The sequence below is a fragment of the Passer domesticus genome, chromosome 1 (genome assembly GCF_036417665.1).
Source record: "Passer domesticus isolate bPasDom1 chromosome 1, bPasDom1.hap1, whole genome shotgun sequence".
Lineage (NCBI taxonomy): Eukaryota > Metazoa > Chordata > Aves > Passeriformes > Passeridae > Passer > Passer domesticus.
In genome coordinates, this window is record NC_087474.1 from 78,831,129 (window position 1) to 78,851,515 (window position 20,387).

General features: G+C 40.6%; 2 protein-coding genes across 2 annotated transcripts; both read right to left on the reverse strand.

Annotated features, from left to right (window-relative positions):
• Positions 1-2,038: 2,038 nt before the first annotated feature.
• On the reverse strand, positions 2,039-9,750 carry LOC135304364 (heterochromatin-associated protein MENT-like). Its single transcript, XM_064426684.1, has 8 exons — positions 9,649-9,750; positions 8,218-8,394; positions 7,785-7,874; positions 7,252-7,389; positions 6,603-6,720; positions 5,763-5,905; positions 4,531-4,698; positions 2,039-3,506 (listed from the first exon to the last, which is right to left on the reverse strand). The coding sequence occupies exons 2-8, from the start codon at positions 8,383-8,385 to the stop codon at positions 3,093-3,095; spliced, it is 1,239 nt and encodes a 412-aa protein (XP_064282754.1). The 5' UTR covers positions 8,386-8,394; positions 9,649-9,750; the 3' UTR covers positions 2,039-3,092.
• Positions 9,751-12,100: 2,350 nt separating this feature from the next.
• Positions 12,101-20,183, reverse strand: LOC135304358 (serpin B10-like). Its single transcript, XM_064426673.1, has 8 exons — positions 19,751-20,183; positions 18,480-18,657; positions 17,396-17,509; positions 15,564-15,698; positions 15,092-15,209; positions 14,582-14,724; positions 13,839-13,994; positions 12,101-13,006 (listed from the first exon to the last, which is right to left on the reverse strand). The coding sequence occupies exons 2-8, from the start codon at positions 18,645-18,647 to the stop codon at positions 12,602-12,604; spliced, it is 1,239 nt and encodes a 412-aa protein (XP_064282743.1). The 5' UTR covers positions 18,648-18,657; positions 19,751-20,183; the 3' UTR covers positions 12,101-12,601.
• Positions 20,184-20,387: the final 204 nt, after the last annotated feature.

Here is a 20,387-nt window from a genome sequence, read left to right on the forward strand (position 1 = left end):
GTGAATGCCTGGAGGAGGCTGTGATCCAGTGGGAGACTCAGTGGAGAGAGGGGGCCCTGCTTCCAGGCAGGAGCAGCCTGGCCTTGGAGGACTGCACCCCATGGAAGGATGACACACCACAGCAGGTTTGGGAGGACTTCTGCTTGTGAGAGTGGACCCATGTAGGAGAAGTTCACAGAGAACTGTCTCCTGTGGGAGGGACCCCATGGTCTCACAGGGGAGGGCTCCTGTCCCTGAGCAGCAGAAGAAAACCCCGGGTGATGAACTGGCCAAAACCCCCATGCCCTGTCTCCCTGCACTGTTGATGGGAAGGAGAGGGGGGGTGGAAGAAGAAATGGTGTTTTAAGGGCTTATTTTATTTCCTGTTATCCTCCTCTAATTTGGTTTGTAATAAATTCACTTTGTACCTCTAAGCCAAGCCTGTTTTGCCCTTGGAGGTTTTTTTTGCAGTCCTTATCTCAATTCATGAACCCTTTGTCAATTTTTTTTTCCCATTTCTCTGCCAAACTGTGGCAGGGGAGGGTGAGTGAGCAACTTTTGTGGGTGCCTGGCATTTGGCCAGTGTCAAACCACAACAAGTGACAAGAGGCAATGGGCACAGGCTGAAAACATGAAGTTCAATCTGAACATAAGAGTGGATGAAGATGGTCACTTATGAGGGTGGTCAAACACCAGCATGGGTTGCCGAGAGAGTTTATGTATCCTCCATTGGTGGAGACAGGTATTCAGAATCCAATTGGAAATTGGCCTGTGCAACCAGCATCAGTTTAGCCTGTTTACATAGTGGGTGGGACCAGATGATCTCAAACAGCCACTTCTACCCTGACAATTCTGTTTCTGGAAGGGTTAGCCTGACCTGAGCCAGATGCTGGTTACCATGACAATAATGCAGGGAAGTACAAATGAAGCATCTCCAGTGTTGCTTGCAGTAGATGAGCTGTGTAGCCCTGCATAGGTTCCTTTTCTTCTCTTTCACACTTTTCACTTGTATTCCAGGTCATACACTGGAATGTGCACTCTTCAAGGAAAGCTGAGACTGGGAGTGGCTTGGTAGCCAATGTAGCCTGTTTGACCTTTTGCATCTCTCACCAGCTGGCAGTCACTCTGCTGTAGTGAGAGAGAGCCTTAAAGGTTCTGTTTTCACTCTTGTTTTTCACAGCCTTCACTTACATGTTCTTCCACACCTAAAGAACAAACTTCTCAGTAAAGCCAAGTCAATAGCACACTTCTGGGCTGCATTAGGGTAGGCCCTGAGGGACAGACAACTAAATCCTGAGCTGTGACTTACAGGCAAGGGAGGGCACTAATTTTAGAAGCAGTATTTTGTACAGGGAAGAAGATGTGGATATACTTTGTTGAAGGGAGATGTATTTCCAAATAGAATACCTTCTGGGGAGGTGAAAAAGTTGTAATTATAGGTGGAATTTTGTTGAGAGTAAATGCTTTTATGGTACCTCCCTCCTGTTTTGTTACATAATGTTCTCTGACACATAATTGGACTACCACAATGGCTGCAAAATGTTATGCTATTCCTTATGGCCACAGGGATAGCACAACTGCTGCCCTCCCAAGCTGTCAGAGGGACCTGATGCTGCCAGTACAGCATGGCTTGTTCGTTATTGTACATGGGTAAGAGGTGTGTGTGGAGGGTTCATTTTTTTCACATTGCTTGTTCACTCTTGAACATGGTCAAAAAGGATATTTGGAAGGTGTTATTCTGCACCATAGCCTCTGGTCAGACTCCTTATTTCTATGTGTTGTGAAAGGTATGTTTGTAAATGCCTAGGATGACATGCAGAATAACAGTGTTTGGAGGAGGCCTATTTGAAACCTAGTGAAAATAAGACACAAGTGTGTTGAAGTTTTTCAGCTTTGTCAATTGGGATGGTGTGGTGGATGATTTGGAATGACAAGAAAGGAAACACGCTCCAGCTGTGCAGAGTTCAGGATGCGTAAGAGAACCAAGTAACTCAGTGTCTTGAATAACACAAACTCAAAGTCAAGTTTCTTTATTTTTTAAATGCAGCTCATGGTAAAATAATAAGTAAGGCATCAATCAAAATGAAAATTTCACTGGGTTTCTGTCAATACCACGAATATTTTTGCTGAGATGCACTCATAAGCTACAAATCAAACACTGGTCAATATTACAGGTGGCAAGGAAGCTTTGCAGGTATTAACCAGAAAACAGGTATAATTAAGTAAAATTAAAAAGAGGAAGCAGACCTAAATTCTAATAGATTTAGATTGCATATCAATAAAAGATGGCAAGAAGGCATGTTGCTAATAGTTTTCTTATCATTTTTGCTGGTTGGAAATCTCAGCAACCTTAAACTAAAAAATTTAGAAAAATGAGGAAAAAATGTGATTAGAAGTCAGCAATTTAATGTTGAGGGTTGGACAATTTTCCCTCACAGCCTTACTTTTTTAGGAAGCTGAAAGAGAAGGAAAGAATGAATGTGATGTGCCTATATACATGAGGTGAGGCAAGGGATGGTAAGGGGCATTCTGAGATTATTCTGGATTTGTATTAAATTTTGTTTATTTCCAACAGTCATTGAAATTTGAAATTAAGGTTATGAAATAGCATTGTAATACAAATGCAGATTTCCCAGTGAGGAAAAGAGAGCAAAAGAGAGCATACAGATTTTTACAAGTTTGTGGGTTGTTTTTGGGGTTCTTTTTCCTCTCTGTGAGAGTCAAGAGAATGAACTGCATTTCCCTTGAAGTCAGCATTTGACATAGGGCTAGATGATGGCCTGTGTGCAGAGAGCTTTTATGATTCCACCTTACTTTTAGACAACAAAACCAGAAGAACAGATTTGATAAAAGCAAGCAAAATTCTGTGGTTTTTTTTCCTGTTTAGGACTGTCTCATTAGGACAATAGAAAGAAGCAGTAGAGGTGTGTTCCTTTGGTGACACAGGATGTTTTCTGTTTGCTGCCTTCTTTGAGGGGGTTGGGTAGAATGAAAAGAACAGGGACTTCAGTACGGGTGGCTACATAGCTTAAAGTTGAGATTTTAGTACCTTTAGTTCACATTTTTTGCATTGAACAGTGAACCTTGGTTGCTGTTGGAGAGCAAGTAATAATTCATTCTAGAGGAGAGCAGAATCTACCAAAAAAGAGGATGCTCTTGGACTGGTTGTGTCTGATGAAGAAGTAGAAAGGGTGATCAACCTTAAATTTCAGAGCATGACTAACACGTGCACTTGTTAGTTCTATAATGACAGCAGTAGCAGCAGCTGCCTCAGTGCCCTTCTCATCAACTGCAACAAAAGACTTGTGGAAAACTTTGGAGATCATCACTTTGTCCTTCTCTGTCATTCCACTGAAGTCAGCATTGCTGCTGAAGGCAGTGCGCATTCCCATCCTGATCAGATTATCGCTGAGGTCATATTTCTCTTCCATTTTGAATTTAGGTAGGTACAGATCCACAAGAGTCTCGGTCATCTTCTTGGAATCAGTCCATTCTGACAGCTTCCCATATGTCAGTTCCCTTTCCAGCTATCATTTTAGAAAGAGAAGGAATTTGGTGTTTGCAGAGAAAAACAATTAATTAACTATTAATTGATCAATTTTATGTCATTGTAATGAATTAACATTTTAAATAGCAAATGTAACATTTAGCTGAAAGCATTAAATGGAAATTGGTTTAATTAATGATCAGAGACAAGGTGCACAACAAGTATTTGAATCTTAATGCTGCAAAGTTTTGTGCAGTGCCCTTTCCAAATTCATTGCAAAAGAGAGATGGGAAGGGTGTTCAACAGCTGCCCATGGTACTTCTTTCCTCTCTTTTAATTTAGTCCTGATGTGACTAAAATTGCTGTGTGGCACATGGTTTGGTCCAGTTCTATAAAAACAGGTGTTAAAAATATTTGCACATATTTCCTTGGCAGCTTTGAAACAAAGTGCTTCCACAAAGTCTTTCTGTATCCTGGACACTGTGCCACCAGGGTTCAGCTCAGATCAAATGGAGGAAAGCAATGAATGGTATAGACTCCAAGAATTTAACAATTTTGGAATTGTAGTAATTACAGTAGCAGATCTCATTATTGTAGCAAATGCAGTCTCACCAAAATCCTAGTTTTTCATCGAGCAGAGAAATGGTGGGAGGGGGAAGGGCGGGGAAGAGTGAGAACAATATGGAAGTAGACTTCCAGGCCCTGGAGAAAAGGAGTCAACTCAGGAACAACCTGTGAATTCTTGTGTTGTGGTGTCTCTCCTGAACGTGCGAGGAAGGGAGATTTAACCCTTACAGATCATGTAAAATTGGGTGTCAGTCAAGGGGGCTCTTGAAGAGCTGAGCATCTGATTATGCACAATGGTGCCTGTCTTCAGTTCCTGCCAAACTAAGGGCACTCTTAGGGAAGAACTCTATTGGGATTAGATAAGTATTAAAGAAAATTAATTCAGCTGGTGGAGGAGGTCAAACAGCATGAGAGCACATCCTCAGAAAGGCAGATATTATTTTCAGCCTGCCCTTCTTTTTTTTAATGACTGAGCACTAATACAAAATTAGTTGTACCTGTTCGAGACCCGTAGTGTTGTCTTTGATGTCATCAGGAAGGATGATGAACATACTGAGTTCACGTTTCACATATGGCAGCTCAATCATTTTGAAATTCATTGTTTCCATGATGAGAACTGGAAATGTTTCTCTCATGTACATCATCTTTACAGGCTTGGTCTTGTTCTGGAAAGTATTTTTTATATGTAAGAAATCATTCATTGAATGGAAGGGTGATGATGTCTCAGTGCAGTGCAGGGAGAGGAGGTTTTATAAACTTTTAAAACAGTGATTTGTCATCCATTTTCCAAAGCTTTTCTTGACTGGACAACATTGCTTGTCTTGGTGTCTGTCCCAAAGCTTTTGTAGGGGGCTGAATAGAGATATTTTTCTTTTCTCCCCAAAAAATGCCTAAGGAGGAAGAGAGTTAGAAATGTCTGCAAGGATTAGGGGCATGGAGCAGGGCAAGACTCTGGCAGAAAAACAGCTGTGGTTTAAGGGGATGAGTGTTGTGCAGCTTATCAGTGGTCTCCTCTCTCTGAGGAGACAAAAGGTGATCCACTGATTGCTTGACAAAAGATAACACTAGTGTCAGAGCAAAAGGGCTCATGATGAGAGGAGTTCCTGGGAAGCAGTCACATTGTCAGGGAATATGTAACTTCTATTAACATCTGTATACCTTCATTCAAAGAAGCAGACCATTTGTACATGCTAATCATAGGGCAGAAGGTACACTTTGTGGACGTTGCACAGAGTTCTTTAACATTAAATTCATTAACATCTCTTCTGGATACATGCCATTGACATTGCTTCTAGCTTCACACAGCCATGCACTAGTTCAGGGCACCCTGTTGCAGCTGTGTTTGAGCAGGAATGATTGTGCCCAGCCTGGCTGCCCAGTGCAGAGGCCTGGTGCTGTACTCATCCATGACATGCCGTGTAGCTCCTATCCATGAAGCCTGGACTCTCAAAATCATGTTTTTACAATTTAGTCAATTTTAGCACTGCTTTACTGAAAAGTTTTAAATACCTGTAGTGATTTTGGAAGCAGTAGCTGTTACCTGGATCTCACTAACATTTACCTGAGCACATCCTACTGTTTCAGTGAGCTGAGAACTGACAGATTTTGCTGCAAACAGCTTTTCACAGGGTCTAGTTACCACAGGGCTACCTAAAAGACTTATGAAATGGAAAGATTTCAGTAATAGCTGTTGTGGCCAGGTTGTTTACAGTAAGAAGGAGGAACTTACCTTGCTCAGTCGGAAAGGTTGCAGCTCTGTATCTTCTGCCTTAAATTTCACTTCCCATTCTGCCTTGAAGTAAATGGCATTTATCAGGATCAGCTTGGTGGAGTTTGTCACATCTTGTGGACCCAGCAAATTCTTGATTTTGCCTTTTGAAAGCACAAGAATCAGGTTTCGTTCCAGCATAGCACAGTGAGGACATTTTGACCAGTTTTTCTCTCAGTTCAGCTTCTTAGTAAAAAGTCCATGCCTCAATGCCCTGCTCCCTAAAATGCTCCCCTGAGATAAATCAATGCAATTCTTTACACTCTCCAAAGCTGTTTCCTGACCTGTCCTCCTGACTGACAGGGATTTACTCCATCTTCCAAAACTGTCTCAGCTTCATGCAAGCAGCTAGAAGCAGAAAGCCTCACTGACTGCTTGCACCAGGTAGAAGGAAGAGCCCCTCTGCCCAGTGCAGAGTGGTCCAGCAAGGCAGGCATACCCCCCTGCCCTGGAGCACTCTGGTAGGCAGAGGTGTCTCTCTCCTCTGTCTGCTCTGCCAGTGGTGCCTGGGTGCAGCACCAGGGTACGTTCGTGCTGCAGACCAGCTGCTTCAGAGCACAGTGCAGTCAATGGGAATCTCCTCAGGGAGCTCAGTGAGGTCCAGATCAGATCTTTGAAGCTGCTTAAGTGTGCTGCTCTTTCTCTGCCCTCCCACCATATCTCTGCTCAGTGCCCACCTCCACATCAGAAGGCATGACCTGGCTGCTGCAGTAGCACCTGGGGAAGCAAAGGCACCTGGCCAAAGAAACGGCAGACTGACTTTGTGGGAGAGCAAAGGTGTTGGGGTTGAGCCCAGCTTACCCTCAGTTTGTTTTTCAACCCAAGTGTTGATTTCCTTTCCTGACTGTTCTGGTGCTGTCCTAAAGTTAACCTTCTGTGGCTCTGCTTTGTAGTAGTTCTTACTGAGCTGTATGTATGTCTGAAAAATAATAAAAAAATGAGTAAAAAAGTTCTGTACTAGAGAAATATACTATTTTTAGTTCCAAAAGGAAGTTGTTAGCTCTTATACTTGATAGATTCTGGGACCTAGAGGACTGTAGGATCTTGCTTGTTGCTTTGTGCTGGACTGTGGGTTAACAATTAAGAAATAACCAAAGAACAGAAGTTTCACATCTTTTGTTCCAAGATTTATCTGGAGAAGTGATGAAGGCTGCGCACATCCTGTGGATGTGCTTATTTTAATTTCTCATTTACAATTTTGTATATTGGGAGTTCCAATACTAAATGCACATTTCATGTAAGGGAAGCCCTACAATATAGTCAAAGGGCAATGCATCCTCAAATTTTGTGAGCAGACTGACTGGTGTTTTCCAGTTAGGGTTATCACTAAGTCCCAAGCTCCTATTCGCAGTATTGAAGGTCAGCTTCCAACCTGTTCTATTAATGGCAAGTAATTAAAAAGAGAAATATTTTTTCACCTTTTCTTCCTCTTCCCTGAGATTTAACTTACAGGCAATAATGGGAAGGTTTTGTCCACGTAAATGCGGTTGGCACTTTTCAGAGAGTAGGTGCTTCTGGGTTTGTTGATGGCAGTCAGGAGCTTCTTGAAGCCAGAATGGATATCTGCAGCTTGCTTGTTCTCAGGATCCTTGGAAAAAGAAACCAAACATTCAGCAATTTCATTTTGGCATGAAGCTTTCAAAACATGCTAAGCAATGTACATAGGAGAGGGATTTGGGTTCCTCTTCCTGACTTTTTATTTTCCCAAGTTTACCATCTCTGCAAATTTGCAGAGCTCTGTCCATGAGTGGATTAACTGAATTGTCATATAACAAACCTTCCAGACTATCCCAGTGACTCATCCTTTCAGCTTCTGAGAGTCTGAGTGAATGAAAGGAACTGAACATCATCCTGTTGTGAAGAATGGCTAGGGTTTGTACTTTAAAGAGGAGTGCAGACAATAAATGCTGGACTCCTAAAGCTGTATCTGGACATTTTGATTCTGCAGGGTCTTTATAATGGAATTTTAGTGCAAATAGATACCAGTTTTCTTCTCTTTGGTCTCCCCCGAGAAGGTCTGACCACAGAAGAAGAAGAAGCTTCAGCTCCTGCTCCCACAGTGAAATGAAGGACCTGCAAGCAGAGTTTTCAAAGATAAGAAATAGGCATGAAGGACCTTGTGAGACTTAAAGTTAGATGAGGTTCAAATGGTTGTCATGTTTCTCTCCTTGTGATAACTTGCTGTGCTATCTGCTGCTTAGATGACTAATCAAAGGGATGCTGAAGCTGTAGTGACAATAAAGCCCATGGAATAACAATGAGTTGCACCATTCCCCTCTGAGACCACCAACACTGTGCTCTTATCTACGTGCTGCAAGGCGGAACTCCCTTCCACAGCTGTTTCTCCCAACAACAGGAATGTGTTTGTGCAAATCCAAATGGTTCTCCCCAGGATAATAGTACAAAAGTAACCTACCTCTGCCATCTCAGTTGCTGTAGTTCCTTTTGCTCCCAGGTATGTCAGAGCCAGAGCAGCTGATATGCTCCAAGGGGAGAAGAAAATGTTTTTTCCCTTGTTGTTCTCATTCAGCTTGTTGAAAAGATCAATGGTAAAGTTGCCAACTGATGTGGAGACCACTTCCATTTTTACAACCTGGAAAGAGGCAACAGAGAGAATTGTACTCTTTGAGTGTTTACATTTTTGTACACAGTACCCATTAGTGAGAAATGTCGCATGTGCAAGACAGTCCATTTAAACCACTAAAACTAATAGCATAGTTGTATGTTTATCTTCCATACAGATACTGTTTGCCACCTGTTAGGAGCACCAGTTTATTTTAGGTTTTTTCCCTCTACAGCTGCAGTTTTCTTTGTGATTATTTCTGCCTTTGATTTCCAAAGATGTGCAGATTTGTATCCTCTGTATTTCTTTTCTTTTTTGTCCTTAACTAATGATTTATCAAAGCAACATTCCCATGGGAATTTATATGCATTTTTAGTGCATTGTTTCACAATATTTGAGTTTGTTTGATTTTCCCACTACTACATTTGGATCTGTATAGAATTGACAGCTGATACTGCAAAAGGATTTAGGCGTAATTTTTAGGCTCATTTGCTTTTCTTGGCCAGCAACCTATTCTGAGTAGTTTCATGGACAGCAAAGCTGTTGTTTCCATTTAGTTTTATGCAGTTTATTCATTGTGTGTATCGACCACCCCTTCTGTATGTTCCAGCAATTTTGTTTTCCCCAGAAACTGCCAGATGCCTTGAGGTTATGAGTGCTCCAGGCTTTAAGATATCTACCCAGTAATAGATGCCTCATGTAATTTACCACTCAAGAGACTAGAAATGTTTCGATTATTGTTGTTGTAATTGTATCTATGGAATGAAGCAGCAGAAATTGTGGGTCAGTCTCTGAATTCTGCAGATATTTATGAAGTGTTTGGTTTCCAAAAGCTACATTCTTTCTGGCAGTCAGTATGCCCTCAGGACCATGTCTGTACCACAGAGTGATTTTCTTTCCTTGGAGAACACAACCAAGAGAGCATCAGGATGGGAATTTCTGCTTTCAGCTAATAAATACTCCTCTGTGTCTCTGGCCTGATAATGTGCAGTGCTGTGCCTTCACCTGAAGTACGAAATTCTTTTATCAAAATGAAGATTTTACTTGTAATGCAGTCGCTGCCCTAAGAAAACTTTTCCGCTTGTGAATAATTCTGCCCCAAATTAGCAGTTTTCTGTAGGTTTACAGCATTATTTTCTCTAATGGTTGACATTTACAAAAACACAAGGCAAGAATAATGCACTATAACACAGGTATATTATCATTTATCCATACAGTCACACATGGCACACATTGATTTTTAAAAACACCATAAAATTTACTTAAAATTATTTAAATATTTACCTTTAATCCCGTGAGAGAGAAGACGTAGTTCTTGTCCTCAGTCAGGTCCTGCGTTTGTGTGTTAAGCAATTTTTAAATTGGGCAGCACAGTACTGCTTGCCCCTCCCTTTCCTTTTTATCTACATCCAGGTTGTTTCCACCTACCCAAAGTTCCTGTCTACCACATCCCCAAAAGATCTTACAAAATTTTTTGTTGACCTGGTCACTTTTCAGGTTTAGAGATTTCAAAAGGATAATGGAATTAAAATCTCAAGTCTGTTGTTGCACCACAATAGCCTACTGACAGGATAACAAAGCAAATTGCTGATTCCAAAAGTTTTCTGGTGTTGTGGAGATAACTGTTGTGTTGTTTAAAATAAATTACTTTTTAAATGGTTGCACAATACTTGGTTTTAGTTTCTGGACTAAGAATTTATTTTATTTATTTAAATATATATTGAGGGTCTGTTTCTGCTCCCTGTGACTTCTGAGTTTCAAATGCAGAACCTCAGCATAAAACACTAAGTTTAGTGATTGAATTGGAGACTGGGAGCCCAGCTTCAGACTGAAGATCATTAGGAGCACAGACAGAGGCAAAACTGTGAAGGAGGACAAGGGATGGACACTCCACTGGTTGTGTTGGTGTAGAAATCTCATTGCAGTCATGGCTGGGAATAATTTGAGACAAACACTGCAAAACCCTGAGTTCCTTCACAGCAAGGAGGAGGGCAAGAATTGAAATAACCCTGCTGGGAGAGCTCAAGCAAAGTCAGAGAGAAACAAGAGAGGTAAACGTGGCACAAGAGCTGTCACTTTGAAGTCCCAGAAGAGAGACAGTGATGGAAGAAGAACAAGGTGGTGACAACTCTAAGACTCTAGAGGGCAGCGGAAGGTGCAGGAAAGGAAGGAAATTGTGCTGTTTGCTAAGCATTTTACTGCAAGCCTGATTACAGGAATACAATGGGTCAAGAATTTTAAAAAATGTCAAAAATCAGTGTTGTGCAAGGCAGTGAAGAAATGCCAGAAATTAAACAAGTGCTAGTTTTAGTATGGTGAGCAAGTCCTCCAGAAATCTGGATAGGAGAAAAGTCAACTGAATGGTTAGGTGGTGAGAAAGCCCAAGCCAGGAGACTCCCAATTCCCAAAGATATATGCTATGAGCAAGGTAGTTGCCTTTGCTAGTCAAGATGTGAGGATGCCATCCAGAGTGAGAAAGGGAGATGGCAAGGCAGAGTGGCTTTTGACAAGAGAGAAAAAAAATCACAGACATTAATTGAAAGGGGCAGCCAGTGATCAACCTCCTGCTTGGAGCAGGGCCATGAGTAGATAAGGTTAGCGATAGCCCTTCCAAGGATGAGGATTCCACAACAATTCCAGCACTGCTGGTCACCCTGGGAAAAGGTTGTTCCCTAATGTACAACTCACTTTTCATGTGTTGTGGCCGCTGCCACTCAGTAATGATATAGCACTGCCAAAAGGACATCAACCGTGTCATCTTTGCAACCATGCTTAAAATCATGAAGGAGAGAGAAAAGTTGACTCACATTTCCACTGACTTTAAAGGCCTGCGTTTATGTTCATGTTGTCATAGTTTTGTTCCTCCTTGGCCTTCCAGGTGTGGCTTTTCTCTCTTTATTCCCAAGGCATATCAGGAAGTGCTTAAGAGGCTTATCTATGTGGACATGCTGCTCTTCCATGAGGTGAAGGAGGGCATGGCAGAATTGGACCTGCATGCACAGGGATACAGTGTCATGTTTCACAACTGAGACAAGCAGAAGGCATTTCTCTTGGGGCCCTATAAGGGTAGAATAAAGCATGTGCTTCATAATGCTTTTCCTGTGTTCCTTCCCATTTGGGAAGCAGAGCCAGCAGGGACCCTGGGAACTGCTGACCAATTGAATGAAAAGAGAAGGAATGCAGGGACAGTCAGCAGTCTCTGCCAGGAAAGTGGAGTTCTGCTGTTTCCAGAAAATGTGTTTGTAGCAAGATGCTGTTGCTGTGTGCAAGTCCATTAAGAAACCTGGTCCTTTGCTGTCTGTTGTGAATTCATATAGTCAGGAGCATTCCCTACAAACATGCATGACTGATCGAGACACTCTCTTAGGAGAAAGAGCAGTGACAAGAGTAAATATGACCTGGGAGATTTACATTCATCTTCCAGAAAGTGCTTATGGCCATTAGTATTACTTGTATTAGCTTTAGACTTGGTTCTCCCATTTGATCTTGTCTCAAACCGGTGAATAAGTGGCAAAGTAAAATGAAAGCAAAGCGGTACCGTGCTAAGCTGGAAATATTGTTGTGAGTGTTGTAAGGGTGAAAGTTTACAAAGGAGAAGGTTGTGAGGCACATTTGTTTTATTTTCCTAGTTTTATAGTGTTGTTAAATATTTTCCAATTGCTGTGGGACAGATATTAGAAGTACATGTGTTAACACCTTTTCGAGCAAAAAAAGAAGCACCAGTATCAGGAACAAAGGAGATTTTGCAGGTTTATTTCATTGCCAGTTCTGCCAGAGTGCAGAGCTGGTAAAAAACTGACAAGAAGGCGGGTGAGAAGCCTGCCTTAGGGATCAGCATGAGCTGAAACCAATGGAGATGCAGCAGCATTCTGAAAGGAGATATTCCTGGGTTTTCGTCTTCTTAGGTACCAAAATTTAATATTACTGGTTGAGCTCAGATCAGTCTGTTCTGAATTGTGGAAGTTCTAGTTCAGAAAGTGCTAAAAAACACAGTAATGTTCTTCTTTGCACAGTTTGGTACTTAGCGTGTAGTGCTAGCATTTTGGGGTTATTTGGCCAGGAAAATGAGCCAGAGGCATAAATTTGAGGTTATTTTTCATAAATACTCTCCTCTAACATTGAGAGATTTGTCAACAGTACAGGAAAATTGAGAAGTGCACTGGTTATTGAGATGTTCCTTGTGGTGTGTATTTAGTTCATTTTTCTTGTTGCAATAACCTGTTTAGTAATCGGGTTTTTAGGGGGAAGAAAACCTTCCCAAGAAGAGAATAGTCTTGGTCTTGTTGTGCCTGATAAAGAAGAGGAAAGGGTGATCTGCCAAAAAGATAACAGTAGCACCAAGACTTCGTGATGCCAGTGTTGCTGAACTGGCAGCTGCTGCCTCTGTGCCTTCTTCATTGACTTCCAGGTAACACTTGTGGAAAACTTGTGACAAAAACAGATCACCAGTCTTGGACATTGCTGTGAAATCAGCTTGACCTTCTGTGAAGGCATCTTGTATCCCCATCCTGCTCAAAGTAGACTTGAGGTCATATTTCTCTTCTAATGTGAACCTGGGCAGATAAACTTCCATGTTCATTTTCTCCATTAGTTCTGGATTTGTCCATGTAGACAAGTTTTCAAAAGTCAATTCTCTTTCTAGCTGCAGTAAGTAAAAGGAAAATTAGAAAATTAAGAAATGTTCAAAAACCTGTGCCCTATGTGCTATTTCTTCTTTTAAATGGATAACTTTTCAAGAGGTTTTAAGAGTACAAGGAAAACAGTAATGTAACAGCAGTTTGGAGATCTTTTTAACTAAAGGAGACTGTTGTTCTATGGTATATCAATGCAATATTTGAAATGTTCTCAGTAACTGTCAGGGAATATAGCACAGCTACAATCATCTGGTTGTTCTTCTGTTCCCAGGGCTGTCTTCCCCACATTTTAGAATTCACTGAAAAGAGCTTTCCCTTGCCCCCCCCCCACAACATCTTAAAAATGAAAATTTCTTAAGGGTTTGTTGTCCAAAAGCAGAATCAGGCTTTTTACAGAAGGTGGCAGTGTCCATACATATTAGTTCTGGACATCCTGGAACATAATAGAAGCTGCCCAATTTTTGGTGGGATTTTTCCAGAATGAAATCTTATCTGTCTGATTTGGTGTGGACAGTGGATCTAGCAAGGCTGGTTTTGTGTCCTCATTTTTGTTCTGCTGGAAAAGAGTCAGTCTTATGGGGTTTGGGTTACCTGTTTCCAGGACTTGTGAACTTTGGCAACCACAGACATTGGTTGGCTGGATTTCAAGACTAAGAAATCTAGTCTGAGCTTCAAGAGCTTCAAGCTCACAGTACCAGACCAGATTTGGGATTTGCTTTACCTTGAGCCTGATCAGTATACTCCTTCCACAAGCATGACTACAGCCTGGTCTTTTACCTCACACATGCATAAAGTAAGTAAATAACGACACTCTTACTTTTTATGTTCTCAGTTTTTTACCTTTTGTAAGCCAGAGATGTCACTTGGTAGCAGGATGAACATGCTGAGGTCGTTATTGACGTATGGAAGCTCAAGAACATCAGCCTGAACTGATTCTATGTAGTTTAAGTTAAATTTATCCCTCAGGTACATCATGGGCACTGATTTAGTTGTATGCTGCAACAAATAAAATGAAATGTTTTACATTTGTACTCTGAACAGTAAAAGGATTGAGTTAAAGTAGCACAGTGGATGTTTATTGTATTTACTCCACAAGCTGCCCAATGTGTCTGAGACATCCTTATGGGTAGGACACAGAACACAGGACCTTCAGAGGATCCTTGCAAGGCACTGGAAAGGCACTGGGAGGTGTGGCATGCTTTCTGAGCTGTCTCAGATGACACAGATTGTACGAAACTGTATTCCACTCTGATTTGCTGAATGGTAAAAGTGAAAATGTAAAGAACTAACCCATGCCCCACTTTTTTTCCTGTCTTTGGAGAATGGAAGTCTTTTTTTGAAGTCACCTTCTGACAATTTCCTTGTGCCTCAAGGCCTGGTAGGTGTGTGCAATTTTAGTGCTGAAAGTGTGGTGAAATAAATATACTGAATACACTGTGTGCTTTAAATGAAATAACTATCCCGCCACATGGATTTAAAGGGTGACAGGATTCCACACACCCCCACCCCCCCCCTTCTCTCCCTCCATCTTTTTCAGGTTTTTCCACCTGCAGTGTAGGAAACAGGGCAGTGTATTGCCATACCATGTTTATTCTGAAAGGCCTTTGCCTGGTAGCTGCAGCTTCAAACTTTGTTGCCCAATTTCCTTTGAAGTAGAGTGCATTTATCAGGACTAGCCTGGTGAGTGAATCTACGGATCCAGGAGGCAGCAGATTCTGGATTTTACCTAGAGAAAACAGAGGGACATTCACACATCTGTGCAGTTTCACTGTTTCAGTCTAAGTGCTGGCACAGTTTCTGGGGATATAAACCAGGGAAATTTTAAGTGCTGCCATAGCACTCATATAGCTTGAGATTATTTGCAAATATTTAGTTACTGGGGTAGTCTTGATTTACAAAGAAGAATAAGCCATATTCCTCACACACCGAGATGGAGGACACTAATTTTAGTAAGAGCTTGTTGGTAGATGAGTAATTCAGGAAAAGTCTGATTTAGCTTTCTGAGGTGAATTGTTTACCTGCCGTGGCCCCCTTGGGCAAAGAGAAACCAAAATGACTCCTTTTTGATTTGGAGAGGAGAGGCTGGAACTCACCTTCAGTCTGTTGTTCAACACTGGAATTGATGTCTCTCCTGATTGCATCTGCTGCTCCCACAAAGTCGACTGATTGTGGCTCCGCACCGTAGTATCTCTTGGCTAAAAATAAGTATTCCTGCAGTGCAATAGAGACACCTGACTTAGGTTTGCTGCCTGCCAATATGAGTACTACTACAGCCAGAGATGAAAATTGCATGGGCACAAGCACAGTGTTTTCCCAAAGGAACAAAGTATTTTTTAGTGGAAACATTAGATTTAAACCTTCTCATCTAATTACATCTACAAATCACTCTGAGATTAGATACGCATCCCAAAAAGCTAAAGTCTAAGGAAAAGTATAATAGAAAATGTTAAGGATAATAACATAATTTGCAAATGTAGCGAAAATATTTAAAAGTATATTGCTTATGTTGCCATAGGTAGATCATGAAGATTAAATGACACTGCATAATCTGAATAAAAGTCTCACCTTACTGAAAGGCAATGATTTTTCTCCATAAAGCTGGTTGACACTTTTAAGTAGGTAGTTTCTAGTGGGTTGGTTGATTTCAAAGCTGAGTGCTTTAAATCCAGGATGGATATTATCTGATTTGCCGATCTCTGTCTTGGAGAGAGAGAAATAGAAAGGACATTATTCATCTGTTGTGTAAAAATCCTGTTTTTTTTCCTTCACACAGATCCAAGTAAAGTATTTCTCTTCAGAATACTGTTACCTATATTACAACAGAAGAGGTGCTCTAAAGTGGACACCCATTAAAAAAATAATTTTAAAGTATTAGAAGTTGCAGGTGTGGTATAGACACACATAGACACTCAGTGTGTGGGTATCTTGGAATGCAAGTGTTAAGAGCCTGAATTATGTAAAAATTTGAGGGTTTATAAGTGGATATTGTGAAACTTCGGATATCCAGAAAACAAAAGGCAGAGAATAATTCTTAAACAATGCATGAGATTTGGCTCTATCACTCCCTTAATTTATCAAAGTAGTGTTACATGGAAGGTTTGCCACTAAATTTCTTAATGTCTCTCTTAATATTTTATAGTTTGAGGTTTTTTTATGTTTCAGTAATTGCAGTAAATTCTCTATATTGAAGTGACAGGTTTAAATAAATGTGGGTTCAGAGTCTTAAATGAGCTCAAGGAAGAAGCTGTGAATTAGTAAATTAAAAATCTGCACATGTGCTATATTAATCTCATCATTATATCAGAGTCAGAGGCATGAACAGACCCTTAAATCTCCAAAGTGTTAGAACCCATAGCACTACCCATAAGGCTAGCCATAGCACTCTGTAATTCTTACAGTGAGGACAAGTATTGCTCATGAGGAACAATCCCTTTCCTGTTCATGCAGTGCAAATGAGATGTTGACATAAGCTCTAAAATAAATCTTCCCACCATGGGATTTGGCTGTGGGATGCAGATCCATTCATCAAAACTAGCAGCAGTTGGGTTTTGTGGGCAGACTGCAGGGAAACAGCTCACGCCCTTAAAGAATAAGGATGACGGAAAGAGCAAGGAGAAGAGTTTGATATCACCATCTTTGAATTGTAAACTAGGAAAAATTTACAGACTTTACAGACTCAGAGGGATTACATTTGCTCTTCTGTATTGTTCTGCTATGTTAAATTACATACAAATTGGGACAAATTGCCTGCCAGTATGACAAAGGCTTATCTCAGAAATAAAACTATTCCCATTTCTCTTAGATTTATTGCAGGCAACTGGTCTACTTTGAGAAATCCCAACTCATTAATTTATATTGTTAACTTCTCAACTGAAATGGAGGCTAATTTCTGAAACATATCAAGAATAAGTAGCCTGGAAAAGTTAATGTTCTGGTTTTCTTTGTCTTGATGCTGCAATCAAGTGTGTGGAAGAGCATCTCTTTTCTTGGTATTAGCTCTCTGAGGTAAGAACTGTGCTAGCTAGTAATAGTTAGTAACTATTAATAGTAACTAGTTATTAATTACTATTTATTATAAATTAATTAGTTAATAGTAACTGTGCTGAATAGTAATAGTTTGAGAAAGAAATCTGTCCTCAGAGCTAAAGGAAAAAGATCAGATCTATTGATCATCAAATGTTAAATTTTGCAAATTTGAGGTTAGATTATGCAATTCTGTGTAAAAGGGGGAAGCATGCAATAAGTGTTGCATTAGATGAAGGTATCACACAATGCTGCAGTTAATTTTGTACACTAAATCTGAAGAAGGCAAACATAAGCAAACACAAGTGTGGAAGGAAAATACAGGAGAAAATGTGGCCATGCCCTTAGCTTGATCACCAGCTTGGCTGAGATACCTTCTGGAAACATGCACGTCGATTTGATAAACTCTCTTCTGTTCTGGCATAGACCTGCATTCTTATGGTTGTGGTGACGTTTTTGGCTCCTTCAGCTTGGTTGAAGTGAAGTACCTATAATGGAAAAAGCAATAAGAAATGCAACAATAGAAAATTTGCTGTTTCAGTGAAATTTTTCAGTGACATCAAGGGGACAATTAATGAGGACAGTCAATCTCAGATTTTATTCTTCTTTCTGAAAATGAAATCTTTGTCTAGGTCTCAATGCCCATGTGTACAAAATGGCTTGTGCAAACTAAGCTGAGGGCTGCAGGGCGAAACTCTTGTACCTGGCCTTTGTTGAGGAATCTGCCTGCTTTGAGTTATGCCCTGAGATGACCTGTTAATACCTGGAAAGAGCCAATTACCCTCAGATGGAGTCTAGGAAGGAGAAGTCTTAATGGAGCTCTGCTATGTGTCAAAAAGCCTGAAAACTGTGCAGGCAGTTCCATGCCTTAAATCCCTTTCTCTGGACTTGTTCACCTTAACCAGGATACAAAGGGGTGCAAACAACCTTGGAACACTTTTCAGAAGAGCTGAGTCTTTTGTTTTGTTTTGTTTCTGCTTCATCCTAACATAAGATCACTCCTTTTTTACCCTACTGGGTCTCTTTTGTCCTATAAATCAGGAGTTACATCACTGCAGGGGGACAACTTCTGCCATAGCAGAAGCAAACTCACTAGCCTCCCTTCCTCCAACAGGAGCTGGGTAGCTGCATAAGGTGTTTAGCAACCATGCATGGGGACTGTTCTCACTGTCCCCTGATGACACTACGAGCTTTGAACAAATGTGATTGGCAAGGTCAGTAAGTAATTTTGCCTGTAAAATACATACCCCAAATAAAGGGTTGTGATCTCAACTTAGTTTTTCTCTAACCTTGTAGATGTGGATTTATGTTTAGCAAAGTGTAAAACTTGAAATAACTATAGAGGAGAGTCCTCAAAACTCTTTTCCTCTGCTTCAATACAGCAAATTTCTGGCATGGAGGACATTACTCCAAGAAATCAACCCTTTCAGACAGCTACTTTTTGAAGCCCAGACTCACCTTTGCCATCTGATCTGCAGTGTTACCTTTGGCTCCCAAATAAACAGTAGCCAGGGCAGATGAAATACTCCAAGGAGAGAACAAAATATTCTTGTCACCATCTTCCTGCAATTGCTGTTTGAAAAAGTCAAGAGCAAAGCTTGTGTTTGCTTTATTCAATGTATCCATTGTCCTGGAGCTGCACAGAAAGACAGAAAAGATGCTATTAATGAACCACTATGATTTCTATTTGTTTAGCAGTTTCTCTTCTGAACTTTTTTATGCTTAAAAGGCTTTCTAAAATTGCTTATGTAAAGAATGAGGAGCATTAACTATTATGAAGTCACAAAGTTTATCATGTCCTATTTCACTGATAGCAGCAGCTATCATTTTTAGGGATGAACCAGCCTCTAGCTGTGTTTCATATTTGTTCACCAGCAAATTTATTTCACTGCCCTTGACAGCATCTTGGGGTGATAGTTGATAGCAAATTTTGACTTTTTGATTACTCAGCAAAGCCTGGGCTAGACACCACTGAGAAACTGTCTCTCAGGACAAATTTTATGCTTCAGTTTGTTCAAGAGCCTTTTGATACTCATCTCTGTAGTAAACAAATACTCTAGTAAGAGGAGCAGTCAAATTATTCCTTTAGGTCAATACAAAACTCTCCTTCCTATACTTGAGCAATCACTGCCCCAACTATTGCATGCTAAGCATCCTGAATTACCTTTCTGACTTTTAAAAATGTCCTGAAACCCTGTCTCACAGCACTAACCCAGATCCTAGCTTCCCAGTTCTTCTGCAATACAAGCTTTCTGTATTCAGCTGACCACAAAGGCTGCTATTATTAATTCGCTTTGCAGGTTTAGCTGAGGGTTCTAGTCAGGGACTAAAAGCTATTTTGGTTGGTGTAGGACGGCATTAGAATAAAAGATAGTTTGTGACCCTAGTAGCTTGCAAACCGGGAGCTAAACTGATAATTCTAAGCACTAAAGAGTACAAGAACAAATTACCTGAGACTTAGGCAAACACAATGGTTCTTAGTGTGCTGTGATATGTATGCTAGTCAGTGAGCTCTAGAAATTATAGAACTCTGAACAATAAGTTGTCTTCCTGTATATTTTTAAGACTTTCATCTTCTAAGCTCTGCCTGTGCAATCTTAGTTAATTATTTTCCCCAAGCATTAGTTGTTTCCAGTTCAGATACCTGCTTCCTTTTTTCCTATTTGTCAACTAAGAAACATCAGCCAAGAATAAGTAAAATAAATAGAATCTAGAAGTCATTACAGTACCTTGTTTTGTGCAGGGAGAAACACTGCTGCTCTGGGTGTCTCCAAGGTTTCTGCAGTTCACATGGAGGGTAGGATGAATTTATAGTGTGCCTGGCCGGTTCTGCAAAGGTTCTTATGACTCATGACTGTGCAATGAAATATGTCCTATAGGCCACATCCCTGTGGAAGAACTGAATCACCTCAGAGTAGGATGTGAAGTGATGGTAAGAATGATACCATAGAAGAATTTTACAAAAGTGACTGCTTAAGTATTTCTATAAACACTTTTGTGGCAACAGGCTAGTAACAACTTGAACCCACACTACTTTGAACAATCTTTCCTTTGTGGTTTGGAGAGTTTAAAAAAAGGCAGTGACTGACCTACTTCTTTTATGGTTTGTATTACAGAATTTATCTCTGAGAAACAGACAGATAGAAAAAAAGAAAGGGACTTATGTGTGAGTTTTTCTATTGCCTGCTTCCTTCTGAGAAAGTATTTGTCATTCCTGGTGGGTTTCTGTTTTGGAAAAATGGGTTTTGTTAATCTTGGAGGATTCTAAGACTGTACAGCCAGGGAAACTCTGTAACTGTGAGATAGGGAAGGTTAAGACTCAGGCACCAGAACTGGACTTGTATTAGCAGTAGGCAACATCACTTG